Source organism: Xiphias gladius, chromosome 10 (assembly GCF_016859285.1).
Source record: "Xiphias gladius isolate SHS-SW01 ecotype Sanya breed wild chromosome 10, ASM1685928v1, whole genome shotgun sequence".
Classification (NCBI taxonomy): domain Eukaryota; kingdom Metazoa; phylum Chordata; class Actinopteri; order Istiophoriformes; family Xiphiidae; genus Xiphias; species Xiphias gladius.
In genome coordinates this window covers 27,400,756-27,418,649 of record NC_053409.1, presented here as the reverse complement: position 1 = coordinate 27,418,649, position 17,894 = coordinate 27,400,756, and the positions used below count along the sequence as shown (strand labels likewise).

The window sequence follows — 17,894 nt, the reverse complement described above, 5'->3', positions numbered from 1 at the left end:
TGCGCATGCGCACAGGATGTAAACAAAGCAGCACGACGGCATGAGGTTTGGAAAAGTCCCGCAGGACAGAAAATAAGTTATCACATTATAACTGAAACACAATGGAGCCTGTGAAGAAACGTCTGACTGAGTTTTCACTGGAGGCTCACGGTGAGAGGATACTACTACTACTACTACTGATACTGACACTAGTAGTCCGGCTGCTGCTGTAGGTACTGTAGTACCACTAGCCCGGTATGGGAACTATGGGACCACCCAGTCTGTCGACTGTCTCCGGACGATCAGACGGAAACTAATGGGACTGTAGTACTACTATTATTGCTACTGCTACTGGTACCACTGCAACGACCACTACTGCTGTTACTGATACAAGTATTACATACACAGTACTACTTCTACAGCTGCCACTACCAGTCCTACTACTACTATCCTACTACTATCACTTCTCGTGCTACTAGTACAATAACCATCACTAATACTACAGTTACTACTTACTGCTATTCAAACTACTGATACAGGTTTTACATACATAGCATTAATTCTACAGCTGTCACTACTACTGCTACAGTAACTAGTACTAGTGCTAGTACTATAAGTACTAGTTACTGCTACTGATACAGGTAATGCTACGACTCCTCCAACTACAACCATGATTACTACCACTGCTACTGGTACTGTAGTATTGGTAGTAATCGAAGAGCTGAGATGAATTAAATACTGCTACCAGTCATACTGCTGCTCCCAGTGGTGACTCCTGACTCAGCTGATCAATTCGAGTGATTGATAATGTGTTACTTTGCAGATCTGTATCTGAACCAATCAGTGCCTTACCTGGAGGAGCCACCTGACCCACTGCAGTTCTACCGCGACTGGATTGGTCCAAACAAGCCCTGCATCATTCGCAACGCCTTAAGCCACTGGCCGGCTCTGTCCAGGTGGACGCCAGAATACCTGAGGTGAGGAAGCCCCATCGACTGACACCTGAACAGTTTTTCTTCCGTGGGCAGGTGGATTTTATGCTGCGTTTCCTGTCCGCAGGGAGAAGGTGGGGTCAAAGGTCATCAGTGTGGCGGTGACTCCTAACGGCTACGCAGATGCTGTCAACGGGGATCGCTTCGTGATGCCTGAAGAGAGACAGATGAGTTTTTCTTCTGTTCTCGATATCATCGAGGGGAAGGTGAGAGACACTGCTGCTGCCCCCTGCACACGAAGTGACACACTGCAGGGCGAATGAGACACTGTAGGAGACACCACATACTGCAGGACGAATGAGACACTGTAGGAGACACCGCACACTGCAGGACGGATGAGACACTGTAGGAGACACCACACACTGCAGGACAAATGAGACACTGTACTGCAGGACAAAAGAGACACTGCAGGATAACTGGCTCAGATTAGACATGCAGGCTGGTTAAGTACCAGGATAAGTTAAGTAACCTGGTACCCTGGTTAAAACCTGGTTAAGTACCAGGTTTCACCAGTAATCACTTTATTATATTTATCGTCCAAATCTGGGTCCATAAAGTAACCACAGTTATCAGATGAACGCAGAGCAGTAAAAAGTACAGTATTTCCCTCTGAAATGTAGTAGAGTAGAAGTAGAAAATAGTTAGCAGAAAATAGAATATACAATAAATAAATACAGTACTTGTGTAAATGTACTTAGTTACTTTCCACCACTGAGTATTACATATTGTACATAGTATTATTTATACATTTCTCACTACTGGAAGTACTAGTACTAGCGCTATAAAAACTGGTTAGTACTGATGCTACCACCACAGCTACTACTACTACTACTGCTACTACTACTACTGTTGCTACTACTACTATTGCTACTACTACTGTTGCTACTACTACTACTACTACTGCTACTACTGATACTACTACTACTACTACTACTACTGATACTGCTACTGCTACTACTACTGATACTGCTACTGCTACTACTACTGCTACTGCTACTACTACTACTACTGCTACTACTACTACTACTGTTACTACTACTGCTACTACTGATACTGCTACTACTACTACTTAATAAATTACACTGTGTCCTCAGAAAAGTTTTGAAGTTCAGTACAACACGTGGGTATCATCCCTTATGTACAAGTAAAAAGTTTTAGCAGTAAAATGCAGTATCAAAATAAAATTCCTTGTTCCTGTCGGGGTGCTGCTTCCTAAAAGCTGTTTTATGAGAGAATTTTTTTGGTGTTTTACCTTTAACTAACAGTCAACAAAGTAAAGAGAGACAGGGACACAACCCACGGCCGAGTCCAACCGTTGGATGTTGAGGTTCCCTTGGGTTATCAGGACACCGCCGACAGAAAAGTCGAGTTTTCACCCGACAGACTTGTTCGGATGGTAAATCCTCTAAAACGCTTCAGATAATGTCTAACAGTCAGTTACCTGCTGCATATCATTAAGTCATTTGATGGAGGATCAGGTTTTATCCACCTAACTGTGCAACACTGCATGTCTGCCAGTAGTTAGATATTTAACCAACAGATTTTAGCTGTTCACTCAAAGCCCTCTGAGATTAAACCGATAACCGGCATCATGATGCTTTTCATGCCTCCAGTAGTTTGTTAAATGAAGAAAAGACCAGACAATGTGAAAATGATTTTCTGGTTCCTTTTCAGGCGGAAATGAGCTTCCAAAAAATCAGCAACATGTGGAATACAGCCCAAGCGATACGGGGGTTTCAAGGCCGTTTTTAAGATAAATCGGACGATATTAATTTTCTATACACAACCCTTAACATAAATAAACATTTTTGACAAGTTTCCTTAAATTCATGTTTTTTAAACAACTGTGACCAAGACGAGCTGAACGGGACTTTCGACAGTGGGGAAAAAAATACAGAGCAGTGACACATGCACTGATACAGACATTTCTGCAATGAGCTGATGTTGGGTAATTATCAGTCGGGCTCTAACGTGGAGTCCTGACAGCGTTGAATGTTGTGTGTGTGTGTGTTGCAGGTGCAGGAGTGTGGAGTGTTTTATGTTCAGAAGCAGTGCTCTAACCTGCTGGAGGAGCTGCCAGAGCTCACTGACGACTTGGAGCCTCATGTTCCCTGGATGAGCACCGCGCTCGGTGAGTTCACACTACTGAGCGTGCTCAGACGGGACACCTGTCGCACCTGGAAACTCCTCGGGAGGGGTTACAGAGTCCCTGCATCTGCACCGTGTCGCTCATAAATGTAGAGCTGAAGCTATTAATCGATCGTTCAATCAAAAGAAAAGGAATCTAACAATTTTAATGATCCATTGCTTACGTAATTTTTTGAGCAAAAATGTCAAAATCCTCTGGTTCATTTAAAGAGACAATAATCAGCAGATTCATACATTTATTTAGAGCCGCGACGAACTTCTTATTCTTTTTATTATCCATTAAAGTAGAAGTAAACTCAGTAGAGTGCAGACCTCCGCCAAGGCCACAGTCAAACAACGTACACCGGACTTCAGAGGGAAAAATTGAAATTCATAGTTAATGATCCGGATCTGCCGCAGAATGATCCAGCCCTCCAGCAAAGTCGCTGCAAATCGGTTCGGGTTCAGTTCAGCAGAGGTAACACGGTCACTTTGAACAACAGAGAATTACTGAGTACTTTACTTTCTGTTGCTTTATACTTCCACTCCAACACATTTCAGAGAGGATATTGTATTTTTACCGCGCTGCATTTATTTGACAGCTGCGGTTACTTTACAAATCAAGATTCTTTACATACAAAACATATGAAGAGTTGATAAAATATGATGCTTTGTTATAGATTGAACTACTCAACAGTAAAGAGAAGAATTAAAGAATTAAAGATGAAATGATTAGTTGATCGACAGAAAATAAAAACTATTTTAATGACGTTAGTCATTTTTCATGTTTAAAGCCTGAAATACAGTATTTCATGGTTCCAGCTTCTCACAAGTGAGGAAACAGAGTGATTTGTGGGTAATCATGATGATATTTCTCACTATTTTCTGTTTTTACAAACCGGAGAAATCAATCACTCAATTGATTGAGAAAATAATGAGCAGAATCATTCAGAATGAAAATAATCATTAGTGGAAGTCTTGTATGAGACGGTTAGAATCAGCTCCGCCTCAACAGTGAAATGTATCAGTTATAATAAAGTGATCACATAACACAGAGAGATGATGAGTGACATGCAGCAAACGGTCTGGCCGGCCAGGAGTCGAACCGGGGACCCGCTGCTCAGGGCTTTTACCCCCGTGTGGTATTTGCCTGAACCACTCAGCTATGAAGACAACACCCATGGACCTGCTCCTATCTTTTCATTCACTCTGCAGTGGGGATGTCAGCGTACAGGCCGTCCCACAAAGACTGGAAATAATTGTAGACTCATATTGGTACAAAAAGACAACGCGAAGTCTTATTAAACAGTTCATAAATCTTGTTCAACAGTCACCTCCGTGTCTCCAGAGTCTCCTTAGCTGCTGCAGGTCAGAAAGACAAAGCGTGTCTCGGCTGTGGATCAACTCTGCTGGCGGTTTCATTTCATAGAAACTAAACGACCACACAGAGGGAGCAGACAGAAATGACCCTCTGAGCCAGTAAGGCAGTGAAGCAACTGTGCCCTCATCACAGCAACCTGAAAATTCACTTCCCTTAAAAAAGGCCTTGAATTTAATTTTCTAAAGTCCTGATATTTTACATAAATCAAATGAAGGTTTGTTCTGATCTTTGAATCAGTAACTTGATTCTCTGCAGCCGACATGATCAACGCCTTGTTCTACGCCTCAACAAGGCAACAGCGCCAAGCTTCTAAATAAACCCGACACTAAAGATCAACGGGTTCCGCTGCACACGTTGGCTACTGCACGCTGGTCCTGGCCTCGGCGTTTAGTTTCATGTGCCACATAACGGGAGCGACCGACGCTGGGGTTTGAACCAACGTCACCACAGAGGCCGGTAGCGAGCCTGGCTGCTCTAACTCAGTCTCTCTGTTTGCTCGATGGGACGTCACCTTTTCAAACGCTGGAAAAGGTTTGTCGGGTTTCCCGTCTTCGTCGGATATCACTCTGCTAGCAGTTAACCAGACCGTCTCTGAATCCCGGACGTTGTGAGAACTCTCTTCGCCACAGTCTCCTCGTCCTGTGCAGACGTCCGACTCCTCGCGGTTGCTCATTTTTACGTTTCCAACAACAGCGAGGCGATGTCACAGTGTCACGTGACTCTCAGAGGAGGGCGTCTCTCCGTTGGTCCAGCTCCTCAGCCAGACTCCTCGTGGTCCTGCCCATTCTCTTTGGTTTCTGGACCCTCTGTTTGTAGGTGAACTCGTCAAATCCCCGATGTTTCCTTCCTGGCTTGAACCCGAACAGCTCGTCTTTCTTAAACTCCTCCACGAACCGGGACACGTCCTCCCTCCTCCTGCAGGACTGGGACATCAGACGGGACAGGTACCAGCTCAGGTTCAGAGGGTTTCCTCCTGTGAAGAAAAGCCGGTCTGGGTCTTTGGCCTGAGGTCCAGCCACCTGCGTGCTGTGCTCGGTGAAGCTGCCTTTACCAAACTCTAGCACACCTGGCGGGAGAGACAAGGAAGTGTAAAGAGGTGAGCTGAGGTCAAGGTCTGAGTCTGAGCTTTTCCTCTGAGTTTAGAAGGATTACTTCCCGGGAATATTTCGGCCTTTTCTTGGGGAAACTGGGATTTCTGGCTCACTCAGTGAAGAGAACTGCAGATATTTAATCATAAAAATGAGGTTATTGTAATATTCCTAAATTATCCTTTGATATTTGTTAGACTGTGTAGTCATGCTTCACACAGATGCTTGACTCCTTTTCTGAAATTGCATCAGTTTCATTCTGAACTAAAATACTGACCTGGATCTTTTCTGTCCAGTAAACATCGAACGAACGCAGCCTCGGTTTCAGGGATCACGTAAAGTAAAAAGTGAAGTCCCTTTTCCACAGCTGCAGCTTGAGCCAGCGTATCCCGACATGGATCGACGTCCTCTGCTTCCGTTTCTGCTTCCTCTGCTCTCTCCTGCTTTCAGGAGTCGGCAGCCAGTGGGGGAAAGTAACTAAGTACATTTACTCAAGTGCTGAACTTACGTGCAATTTTGAGGTATTTTTTACTTCACTTGACTATTTCCATTTTATGTCCCTCATGTCAGAGGGAAATACCGTACTTTTTACTTTCTGACAGCGGCTGTTACTTTGCAGACTAAGATTTGACTCACAAAACATGCGATGAGTTGTTGCAGAGCTAATTATATATGAAGTAGTAAAATGGCCTCCAACAGGTACCTCAGTAAAATGCTGCTTAATGTCACTGCAGTTGTGATACAGGGCCAGTAATATAATACAACCGCGTAATTCTGTAAATGTATTACACACACACACACACTTACATCCCGTTTTCAAGGGGATCCCGTTACGAGTACTTTATTTTTGATTCTCTGAGTATGATGATACTCACTGTGTGTACTTTTACTTTTATTGGTACTGGAGTACTTTTTCAAACGGATGAATGAATTTGAACTAAAGCGCAGTTTTCTTCCAATTAATCCGAACAGCATCAGCGTGGTGATTATCATCGATCATCACAGCTTTCATCAATACTGTCCTCCATTTGTATTGATGGACTGATTAGCTCGGTTTACTGACAGACCAACAGTTCAAGCTGATAGTGAATTTTCAGAGCGATTTCTTTTCTTCCCATGTTTTGCAGAGGCGTCAATAACACGGGACGTGTGTTTAGAGAAGCTCCGATGTTCTGGGTCAGAATCCGCGACGTGCGCCCTGCTGCCTCGTTCCGCGTTCAGCAGTGAAAACTGTACGTCGATATTTGCGACTATCCCGCTGTTTGTGTTTGCGTTCACACGATGCAGTCGCCCTGCTGCCGTGTTGCGAATCACGTGCCGTGCGTCTGAAACACGTCTGGAAGCACTTGGTCCCAAAGACTCACAGAGCTCTGTAAAGTTGGCTGATTTCCTGCAGTGGAATCGAGGCTTAGGAGCACCGGACCCGCCCGGGTCAGTAAATAAGCCCTCGCGCGACTCTGACATCAATGATCAGTTAATCGGTGGGCCGTCCGACCTTTGGACTCGCTGATCGTGAGCTCGGTGAGGAGGTCCGGGCTGATGTTTCCTCCGGCGTTTCCCTGAAGACTCGACACTGGGTTCCACTTCATGTCCTGTCTGACTCGCTCTGGGTAGAACCCCTCCATCCCTGTTCACACACAGTAACCACGACGACGTGAGTCTGCAGTGACACCGACCAAACACCTGCAGCAACATCTGTCTTTTTTCGGACCCGTACCAGTGAGGATCTGGTGGCTGCTGTTGAAGCGCTGCTGGTGTTCTCCGGTCCACAGCAGAACCAGGTCCATCCTCCAGAAGTCCGTCAGGGCGTCCCGCCTGGCCATGTGGTACAGCCCCTCCCGCACCGCCGCCCTCGTGTAGTTCAACAGGAAGAGCTCGCCGTGAGCAGCCAGTGAGCGGGACTCTGAGCAGAACCACGGAGCTGGACCACAGGAACAACGGGATGTTGTCATGTGGTGAAGCAGCAGTTTATCGCCTCAGACAGTTTGGTTTAGTTGAGTATTTTCCAGCGTCTAAACCGTCAGACATCAGGGTCACTGCCAAAAGGTCATCGTGGTGGTTTTTCTCTCTGAACGGTAATGACGAGAAACCAGCTGCTGCCTGGAAGGAAGGACTTCAATCTAAAACTGATGATTGATTTGGAAAATGATCAGCAGGGACAGAAAGTCCTCACGCCCTGCAGTTAACCTCTATCTGCAGCTGCCCCTGCTGTGTGGACGCTGGCGTCTACAACTTGTTTTTCTCAAAATTATCATCAACTCATAATCGACAAATACGTGGAAATTAGATGTTTGTAAGTGCTGCTGTTGCTAAAAATGTCCTCATTAAAATGTTTAATAACATAAGCATTAAAACTTAGGATAATCACTGTCACTGAACGATTCCCATTAATAATGATTTAAGTGAGAAAAATCATGTGTAATTTTAATATTTTAATGAGGTTTAGATATTTAAAGTGTGACTGCATTAGACACGTGAAATATTTTCACAACTACGTTCATGGTCTGACGCATCCGTATGTGCCAGATAAAAACCATCCGCCCCCACATGCAGTTCCTCCTAAAGGTAGTTCACGCTTTCGTGGCCTGTGTACCGTGAATCCCGGGAGCATCCTGCCATTATTTTATTAGAAATGAATTCAAATTCAGGACACTAGTAAAACCGACTTTTAAAATTTTGCAATTCCACATGTCAATGTGTCTGCTGATTTAAAGATGAACATAAAAAGTCAAATTTACTCTCGGGGTCAGTATCATTTCGGCAGATTTATGCTTTTCAGTAAAAAGTGAAGTTTTCATTTTTATTTCCATGGCAGTAATTTAGCTATTAATAAAAAAATTAAAATCAATGTTCGATTTTTAAATTAAAAATTTGTCAGCTGATCCTCGACCTTGGAAACCGTTAACAACATCTCAGCTCAACGTCCACTTACTCTCTTGTTCTGGAGCTTTCGACTGTATCACATGGTCTCTAACAGCAAATGAAGTTTGCCCATGTTGATACGCTTCAGTGCGACTTCCCCTTCCGCTGGATGGTCAGGTTACCTGCTAAACTTAGATTTGGTCGGTGAGATGAAATGATGTCATGTTAGTATCCTCAGCTCGGAAAGATAATTCTGAATGAAAGTCTCACTCTGTTCAGCTCTGGTCTGCTCGGCTGCTGTCAGACAGTCTCTGTGGTCCCGCTCGTGTCTGCTGCACTTGTCCATCAGTGCACATCGGACCACCTGCCCCCCCTTCTGCTCCTCACAGTGACGGTAGATGTAGGTGCCGTCTGCACTGCAGTCTGGACCGCAGAACCAGAACCGGTCCTCGTGAGGGTCTGAGCCCGAGCACAGGCTTCATGGAACCAGATACCTGGACACGCGTTACTGCAGCACCGCACCAGCTGCCCACCTGGTTTCTCTGCAGAAGGACAAATAGTGTTTAAGGTGTCAGATAACGTCTTGATGTTTTTAAGATAAACGTGGTCAACAACAAGCGTCTCAAAGTAAAACATTTTCCTGGAAGTCTTGTGAACGAAGCCCTGAGAAAAATCGTATCCGTAAATCCATCAACCGGCTGAACCGGTTTATCATTCGAAGGATCTGATTCGAGGAACCTGAGGTATTAAAAAAAAAACCACAAATATTTTACACAACACTGTTAAAGGGAGGGGAAAACATTGAAACTTTAATCTTTTCACAGCGACAGTTTGTGCCGGCTTCCATGTCCAGCGTGTTTGAATCTAAGTCCGGTACTCCCTCTCCCTCTGTTTTATGATCTCCACCAGCTCCTGAGGGAAACATCTGGCTCTTTGGCTCTTTGGCTCTTTAGCTTTGGGGGCGGCAGTGACCCAGGAGCTGGACCAGGTCATCCGTTAATCTCAGTTGGTTGGAGGTTCGACCCCCGGCTCCTCCTGTCCACATGTCCCCAGCAGCTACGGTAGGTGAGATAGTATCCCCGATCCCGAAGCCCCAACTCAAAAACACACCCCGAAAGTGAACCGTGTACGATGTTCGGAAAAACCCTCTGGCCCGAATCCGCTGTTGCCACGACAACTATCATGTACATTCGGGTGTAGTTTGCTGATTCCTTATCAGTTACCGTGAAAAGTCCCGGTGTCTCAATGACGCAGATACGGTATAAACGTGTGTGTATACAGTTTATAACGTTTGAGTTTCCTCAGCGAGGATGATGTAGCGTGAAGGTTAGAGACCCATTCTATTTCCTTTTCTGTTTAATAAAAATTAGACTCTTGTTGGCACTCATTGTTGTCAGCTACACGATCGTGACGAGGTTGTTTATTAGAAGAAAAGAAAAAAACGAATCTAAGGGATCTGGATCAAGATTGTGTGTTTATGATACCTGTTTGTTTCTAACGGGCCGTTATCTGTTACCCGATTGTTTGAACTCCCAAAGCTCAACGTCGGTATCGCCCTCAAAAGTCCAGTGTCAGTAGGGCTGTTGTGTTTATGTGTTCAGTTTTATTTATAAGAAAGAGAAATACACATAATGAACTGATGCCACACACTGCAGCATTTGTAGCCTGTTTACACAAACAGCAAAAAATTAAAACAACACAAAACAAAGACTGTGATACAATAAAAGTCTGAACATGGCAGCAGTGGTGTCCGGCTGGCTTCCAATCCGAAACCATAGCTGCACAATTACATCTAACTAAGCACATTTATCGTACGTTAATCGTATTATGTTGCAGTGCGGTGCACTTCGGCTTGATTACTACGCAGTGATCAGACACCCTGATTAGTGAAACTTAAGGGGGACTTGTTCGCGTTGATGAGCTACACAACCCATCGAAGTTTAAAGAGCCTGTTAATGGATGAACATGCTGCAGGAAATGAAGGGAAACCACTGTCAGCCTCAAACAGCAGAGAAAAAACAAAAAATCTGAAGTTTTATAGAGTGACTGGAGAAGAACAGCGTGAATGTGGAGCCTTGTAGTAGATTTGGAGTCACAGAGCTGCAGCCTGCAGACACACTGGATTGTTCCTGGATGGTTTCTGTGGAGTGTGTGTGCCCGTTTGGCCGGGAGGAGCCAGTTCGGGGACACCTCCACTGCTTTTATCGGAGGTCCGCGCAGGGAACGAAAGTTAACCCGTACCCGAACCCGATGAGCGAAGCGAAACGCCCGCGTCACGAAGGTGCATCGGCGGTCTGCAGAGTCCGACCTGGACACAGAAGGTACCTGCGGCAGACGGGTGGTGCAGCTTCACTACAGAGTGAATGTCCTCGTTAAAGGAAGAGCCGATGGGTGCAGCTTCAAGTTGTTTAATGGGACAAATCATGACACAAACCGAACTTTTCCCCAGGTGAAGGAATAAGCTGCTGCCTTCCTGGAGTTGTCACAGCAGTAGCGTGTCCTTCTGGTCGTCTACATGTAAAGACGAAGACGATATTTACTACTCTACTCTCTCACTGACATTTGGTAACAGAGCTGTTTTTGTTTAAACTGGTTTTAGCTGCTAAACTGTTCCCTCTTCCAACATGGTCAGGGAATCGTTTGAGACTTCGTATTTTGATGGAAAAGACTTGGATCAAAGTGAAAATAGCCCACATGAAATCACAATTGGCTTAAAAGAAACCCAATGAGATCCGATTAGACTGGTAAGATCTCGTGAGAAAGGGTTCAGATCTAATAAGCAACACTAAGAAATCAGAAACTGTCTGCACTCAGTGTAACTGGTTTAACCTGCAGAGCAACAGGAGACTAATCAACAGACAAACAGCTCGGTCCGGCTCATTAATTCTGGCCTTCTCTACAAATTGTATAATTCCTGTTTATGTACCATCGCACTGCTTGAAACTATAAATGTGTCACAACGAGGAAACGAGCTCAGATATCAGCTCGTATTTGCAGCTCATTAAAACAAACCAAACGGATGTCCGTTGACCCTCAAGTCTCATATGACATGCGCATCGGCGCGTTCAAGATGGACCACAGACGCGTGGGAATGAAGAGTTTAGGTTCGCCGAGAAAAGTCCAGGGATAAAATGCATTTGCTCAAATGAAGACAGCTCATGACAGAACAGTGATCTACACAGCCTCCACGTCCAGGTGACAGGTGCACACAACATAATAAGTTGAGCCCATGAACGATTAATCACACACAAAATATTGTGTGGTGTGCAGATGTTAGGCTGTGATATGGATCTTTACAACTTCACAACTCATTTATATTTTTAACAGTTGTTGGATATAATTCTTTTCATGTGCACAAAATAAATTTTTGCACAAAATTATTGAAATTACTATTTTTATTGCAAAACACAAATTGTTATCTCGCGTAAGTAATTTTGGCACAAAGGAGATGTCACACACTGTATTCTGCATCATGTCATGTTGGATTCTGATAGGTTGGCGTATAGACGTGGGTCGTGGCGGCGTCACACACGGAGAATTGGATCCTAAGTTTCCGGCTGTTTCTGGTCTCCAAAGCTCCAAATCGATGGATGAGTCTCTCGGTGAGACCTAGGACCACCGTCTGGACTTTCACTCACGACTGTCAACGTCTCCGGAAGCCCAGACTCACACGGTGGAGATGGGCCTTTACTAAAAGTCACTTTCACTGAAGTCGGACCATGCTTCACCTGTCTGTCGTGCTCCTGGGCGAGCCTCTTGGCGTGGATCCTGGCAGCTGTTTTGGACTGCGAGACGCCGAGGCTGTTGGTGATGGTGAAGAGTCTGAAGGCGGTCTGAAGGAAACAGGCTGTGACTGTGCTGGTGCACAGAGGTACTGAGAGGAGGAGGCTGATCCCACATGGCTCTGAGGCAGGCCAAAGTCAGAGGAGCCTTCTCTTCCGCCCAGGAAGTAGTCTTATCCCAGCTGAAGTCCGACAGGTTCTCAGGGCTGAAGGTCTTCCTGTACGGTCCCTCCAGGTCGTTCACCATCTCTTCACGCTGCAAAAACAACATCTCGATAAACGGCCGCTTTGTTTTCATGTCATAACAACATTCCTGTATTAAAATCGAGCTTTAAATATCTGTTGCTTGGCTACGCTGTGCCAACGACTTTAACATCTTCGGTAAATCCTCTTGTTCTTTGTCTCCAATTGTACAGTTTTAGGTGGCAACAAACGACTATTGTCAATTATGGATTAACCTGACAATTGTTTTGTCCTGATTAATTGTCTGGTTTTCGTAAATATGACAAAATAATGAAAACTGCCCAATACAGTTTCCCAGAGAGCAAAGTGTGGTCTTGTTTTGTCCGACCAACAGTCCCAAAATCCACAGATGTTCAGTTGAATATCACTGAAAACGAAGAAAGTCAGAAGCTGAAACAAGTGAGAAATGACTGCATTTAGATCTGCAATTAACAATGACTTTTCTTATTGTTTTCGCAATTCGTTCTTAAATCCTTTTGTCTATAAAATTTAAAAAAAATAGTATTAATAAATGTATATATTTAAAAATCTCCCTCTCACCCCCTCCCATGGGGGATGGTGGTGTGTCTTCCTCAAGCTCGGGTCCTCTACCAGAGGCCTGGGAGTTTGAGGGTTCAGTGCAGTACCTTAGCTGTTCCTAGGACTGCGCTCTTCTGGACAGACACCTCAGATGTTGTACCCGGAATCTGCTGGGGCCATTCTCCCAGTTTGAGGGTCACAGCCCCCAGTGCTCAAGTTACCACTGGCACATCTTTACTCCCCACATCTTTTCTAGCTCCTCTTTCAGCCCTCGGTATTCTTCGATCTTCTCGTGTTCCTTCTTCTTGATGTTGCTGTCGCTTGGGATCGCTACGTCCATCACTACTGCCTTCTTCTGTTGTTTGTTGATCAACACGATGTCCAGTTGGTTAGCCATCACCAGTTTGTCACTCTGGATCGGGAAGTCCCACAGGATCTTGGCTTGGTCATTCTCAACCACCTTAGGAGGTGTCTTCCATCGTGACCTTGGGACTTCCAACCCATACTCGGTGCAGATGTTCCCGTACATTATGCCAGCCACTTGGTTATGGCGTTCCATGTACGCGGTTCCTGTCTGCATCTTACACCCTGCTAGATGGTGCTGAACTGTCTCAGCAGCATCTTTGCACAGCCTGCACCTGGGGTCCTGTCTGGTGGGATAGATCCCCGCCTCTATTGATCTTGTACTGAGCGCCTGTTCTTTTTTTTAAACTGTAATTTTCCGAAAAGTTACGATGCACTTTATTGTCATACGGCCAAGAAAAGCAGCAAATATTTCATTTGAGAAACGAAAGGATTAACTGATTATCAAAATAGTTTTTCGATTCATTTTTTGAATCAACTAATCGATTATTAGTTGTAATAATGGTAATTGTAGCTGCACTTTTGTCATTTTGGCCTGAAAAACGACCTAAGTGATGATCGGTCAATCGCTGATCTATTTTTTTGCCAGTTCATTGTGATTTTTTGAGAAAAGTTCATTTTATTTTTACAACATACATGTTTACGAAAATGCAGCATGAGATTTGAATGTAGTTAACGGATTTCTTTTAATGTTTGTCACAGTCACTGGCTTCCTTAATGTTCACTTTTCAAAGAAACTTATTATTTGTGAACTTGAGACTGATCGTCGAGGACTGATTTAACTGTTACTTCCGTTGTTTTTGACTGTTTATTATTGAACTTTTCCATAAAACACTTGATGAACGCTGCTATGCAAACTGAGTTTATTCTAACTGTTATAATTTCTTGGCCGTCAACTGACCCTTCAAACCCTCTCAGGTCTGAACTTTCGAACCCCCCCATTCAGGTGCGTTTTTATCTGAAATCATCAATCATTTTTGTAAAATCTTGGCTGTGGCCTTTTATGTTTTGGTCAAGTCATTTTTCACTTTTTTTACTCAACTGATGATGTTTCAAAATAATAAAGGAATTTTGTGCATCGTCATCGTGAGACGTTCACGGTCTCTATTTAACATCTGATTAACTGAAACAATAGTTTATTTTTCGTCACCGTAATGATGTTTTACCTTTTTTTTCTTAGGGAAGTTACCTGATGCGGTGAATTTCTGGCTCGGCGAGTCGAACGCTGTCACCTCCAGTGAGATCTGAACTTCACACAACACACCAGCCACATACTGCGTGTTTAAAACGGTTACAAAACTCTGTGTGTGTTTTCCTGTCTTAGTGCACAAAGACCACTATGAGAATCTTTACTGTGTGATTTCTGGAGAGAAAAACTTCATCCTGCTGCCGCCCACAGACCGACCCTTCGTCCCCTATGGTAACCATAGCAACAACCCTCACTCCTCCACAATAACCACAGCAGCCATCCTGTGCCCTGTGTGGTAACCATAGTAACGACCATGCATCTACCTAGCCTAACCATTGTAGCGGTCTCTTTTTGTCAGGTGTGTATCAGCCAGCCGTTTACCGCCGGCAGGACGACGGTGCGTTCGAGGTTGTGGATCAGAGCGACTCTGAGAAGGTGCGTTCAGGTGTCTGTCTGTCAATCTCAGCGCTCTCTGCTCTATTTAAAAGACAGCAGTTAATCCTAATGCCACCCCCCTGCCTCCCTCAGGTCCCGTGGATCCCTCTGGACCCTCTGGACCCGGACCAGGAGCGGTACCCGCAGTACCAGAGAGCTCATCCAGTCCACTGCAGCGTGAAGGCCGGAGAGATGCTGTACCTGCCGTCTCTGTGGTTCCACCATGTCCAGCAGTCACACGGCTGCATCGCAGGTGGGAAAAAGAACTTTTCTTTTTTTTTTTTTTAAAACACACCTGACCACAGCAGGTGACCTGTCGCTGTCCCACTCCCCAACAGGTCATATACATATAGAAATCTACACACAGTGTATTTGTATGTGTTTTTATCCTGAAACAGGCTGAAGTCAGTTTGTTATGTTTCCTCGTTTTCCCTCTAACCACCAGGTCACTCTGGTGAATCCACACTTCTTCTTTACTCCCGTATGTAGTCGGGAAGTTACCACGTGAACACGTCGCAATATAGTTGATAACATGACAAACCTGTGTCACATTAAAAACACATTAGAATGAATGATATGATATAGCACAGCCCCTTTGTCCAGTGTTTGAAAAACTATGTTCAAGTTACTCGAATTCAGATTTGAAAATCAGAAATGAAACGAATGCAGCGTGTTTGAATGAACGTCCGCGTTTTATATTTTCTCTCCGCTGCAGTGAACTTCTGGTACGACATGGAGTACGACATCAAGTACAACTACTTCCAGCTGCTGGAGACGCTGTGTGAGGTCACAGGGTCGACGTGACATCGCAGCAGCTGCACGATGTCACGTGATGGTTTGGGTGTCAGGTAGAAAATTTAATGTGGTGAAATCATGAATAATCGGCTGAATGACGTGAAGCAACCGTAAAATCAAAGTCTGTTGGATTTAAACGTCTGGATCATATTAATGTTCATTAAACTCTCAGAATGAGACCACGTCATTCATTATTCTGATTACTAGCTCATGTTACACCTTGTGGACAGGTGTGTAGGAGAATGAGTCCAGTACCGAGTTCTGGATTCTCTCGCACAGGACATGACCAGTGCCTCATGAAGGCCACCGGCTCATGATCCCGTGCAACATCCAACGCCCGCTGCTCCACCCGGCTCACATGGGAACAGGACCGAGTGACTATTAAACTAGTACCGGCTGGGAAAACGTGGCAGTCTTCTAAATGTGTCAGACATCAGGTTACTCAGTGTGAAGTTGTGTACAGAGCTCACTCCCATGAGAGAGAGACAGGTGGAGTTTAGCCTCCACACACCATCAGCAGCAGCCTGCACCTTTGCCACGAGGCAGGATGGACCCGCGGATCCACGCGCTTTAGATCGGAACCATCTGCGCGAGGCAGCAGGAATCCAGACTTCTTCTGTCGGGAGACGGTCTTCCATCTTCCACCGTCTAGTGTTGGTGAGCCTGCGCCCACTGCAGCCTCAGTCTCCGGTTCTTGCTGACGGGGGTGGAACCAGCTGCTGGAGTCCGTCCACTTGGCAGTTCAACATGTGTGTTCAGAGATGCTGTTCTGCAGAGCTCTGCTGTAGCGCCTGCTTATCTGAGCCGCTGTCTCCCTCCTGTCAGCGTGAACCAGTCTCTCCGTTCTCCTCTGACCTCTCTGATTGAGAAGAACTGCTGCTCACTGGACGGTTTCTGGTCTTCCAGACCGTTGCGGTGAAAATCCAGGAGATCGGCCTTTTCCCAGATCGTCAAACCACCCACGGCCGCTCCACAGTCGGAGTCACTTAGATCACATCGGTTCCCCATGTTGATTAATACTGTGAACAGCAACTGAAGCTGTTCCCTGTATCTTTTATGCAACGAGTTGCTGCCGCATGATTGGCTGATGAGATACTGTCCTGGTTGAAATGATTGGCACCCCTGAATTTTACATACAGAATATAGAGTATCTTCAGAAATAAATGCAAATGAACCATTATTGTAGAATCAGAATATTTTAATAAAATGTTATTGAACAACAAAAACATGCTTTTATATAGTGAAATAAAATATACAGAATATACAAATGATGTATATGAATTGATTTATATGATGTACATGAATTAAATCTGATGAATTTATTCTGCAAACAAAATAAAAAACAAAGACTCACCTGTGCTCAATTTTTACTGTTCACATGACCTGAATTAACCAATGAATTACGCTTTTACTGCATAAAAAGGAGCTGATTGTTTCCAAGAGAACTGTGTGAGAGCATCAGAAATGCTATTATCAAAAAACAGAACAGTTTCCAAAGGCTACAAGGCGACAGCCAAAGATCTGGAGATCCCTGTTTCAACAGCTCGTAACGTTTTCAAGAAGCTTCTCAGTCATGAAACTGTTAAGACGCTTCCAGGACGTGGTGCTAAGAAGAAACTCAATGAGACACGTCGGTGAAGGTTGATGCACATTCTGGAAAAAACTCCACGCGAGACATCTAAAGAGCTTCAGGCTGACCCGGATCAATCCGGAGCGGTCACCAGACACTAAACCAAGTAGGACTCCATGGGCCAAGGCCAAGGAGGAAACCCCTACTGAAAGAAAGGCACAAAAAGGCAAAAATAATGTTTGCTATAACTTCCATAGATAAGCCTCAGTCTTTCTGGGATAATGTTCCGTGGACAGATGAAACCAGAGTAGAGCTCTCTGGGAATGAAGCTCATCAGTTTGTCTATAGGCGACGAACTGAAGCCCGTGAGGAAAAGAGCAACCTACCTACAGTAAAACATGGAGGAGCTTCTATCAGGATGTGGAGCAGCTTTGCTGCCTCTGGTACTGGAGGCATTGAACGTGTCAAAGGAAGGATGAACTCAGAAGATTACCCAGGCACTTCAGAGAGAAATGTGTTACCCGGTGTCAGAAAACTAGGTTTGAGGCGAAGGTCTCGGGTCTTCCAGC

At 44.8% G+C, this 17,894-nt stretch overlaps 1 protein-coding gene across 3 annotated transcripts; it reads left to right on the top strand.

Annotated features, from left to right (window-relative positions):
- The first annotated feature begins 18 nt into the window (after positions 1 to 18).
- jmjd7 (jumonji domain containing 7) lies at positions 19 to 16,932 on the top strand. 3 transcript variants are annotated; one of them, XM_040137514.1, is made up of 9 exons: positions 19 to 150; positions 803 to 956; positions 1,039 to 1,177; positions 2,988 to 3,102; positions 14,517 to 14,573; positions 14,661 to 14,756; positions 14,884 to 14,960; positions 15,054 to 15,213; positions 15,676 to 16,932. In XM_040137514.1, the coding sequence occupies exons 1-9, from the start codon at positions 102 to 104 to the stop codon at positions 15,762 to 15,764; spliced, it is 936 nt and encodes a 311-aa protein (XP_039993448.1). In that variant the 5' UTR covers positions 19 to 101; the 3' UTR covers positions 15,765 to 16,932. The 3 variants fall into 3 exon arrangements, with proteins under 3 accessions (XP_039993448.1, XP_039993450.1, XP_039993451.1); XM_040137516.1 differs by lacking the exon at positions 14,517 to 14,573; XM_040137517.1 differs by lacking the exons at positions 14,517 to 14,573; positions 14,661 to 14,756; positions 14,884 to 14,960; positions 15,054 to 15,213; positions 15,676 to 16,932 and adding an exon at positions 6,695 to 7,266.
- Positions 16,933 to 17,894: the final 962 nt, after the last annotated feature.

Excerpts from the sequence above, each read along its gene's own strand:
- jmjd7 (XM_040137514.1), top strand. The coding sequence starts at position 102 with ATGGAGCCTGTGAAGAAACGTCTGACTGAGTTTTCACTGGAGGCTCAC. Across the intron at positions 1,178-2,987 it reads TCGATATCATCGAGGGGAAG|GTGCAGGAGTGTGGAGTGTT; the intron begins GTGAGAGACACT and ends TGTGTGTTGCAG. Across the intron at positions 14,961-15,053 it reads ATCAGAGCGACTCTGAGAAG|GTCCCGTGGATCCCTCTGGA; the intron begins GTGCGTTCAGGT and ends TGCCTCCCTCAG.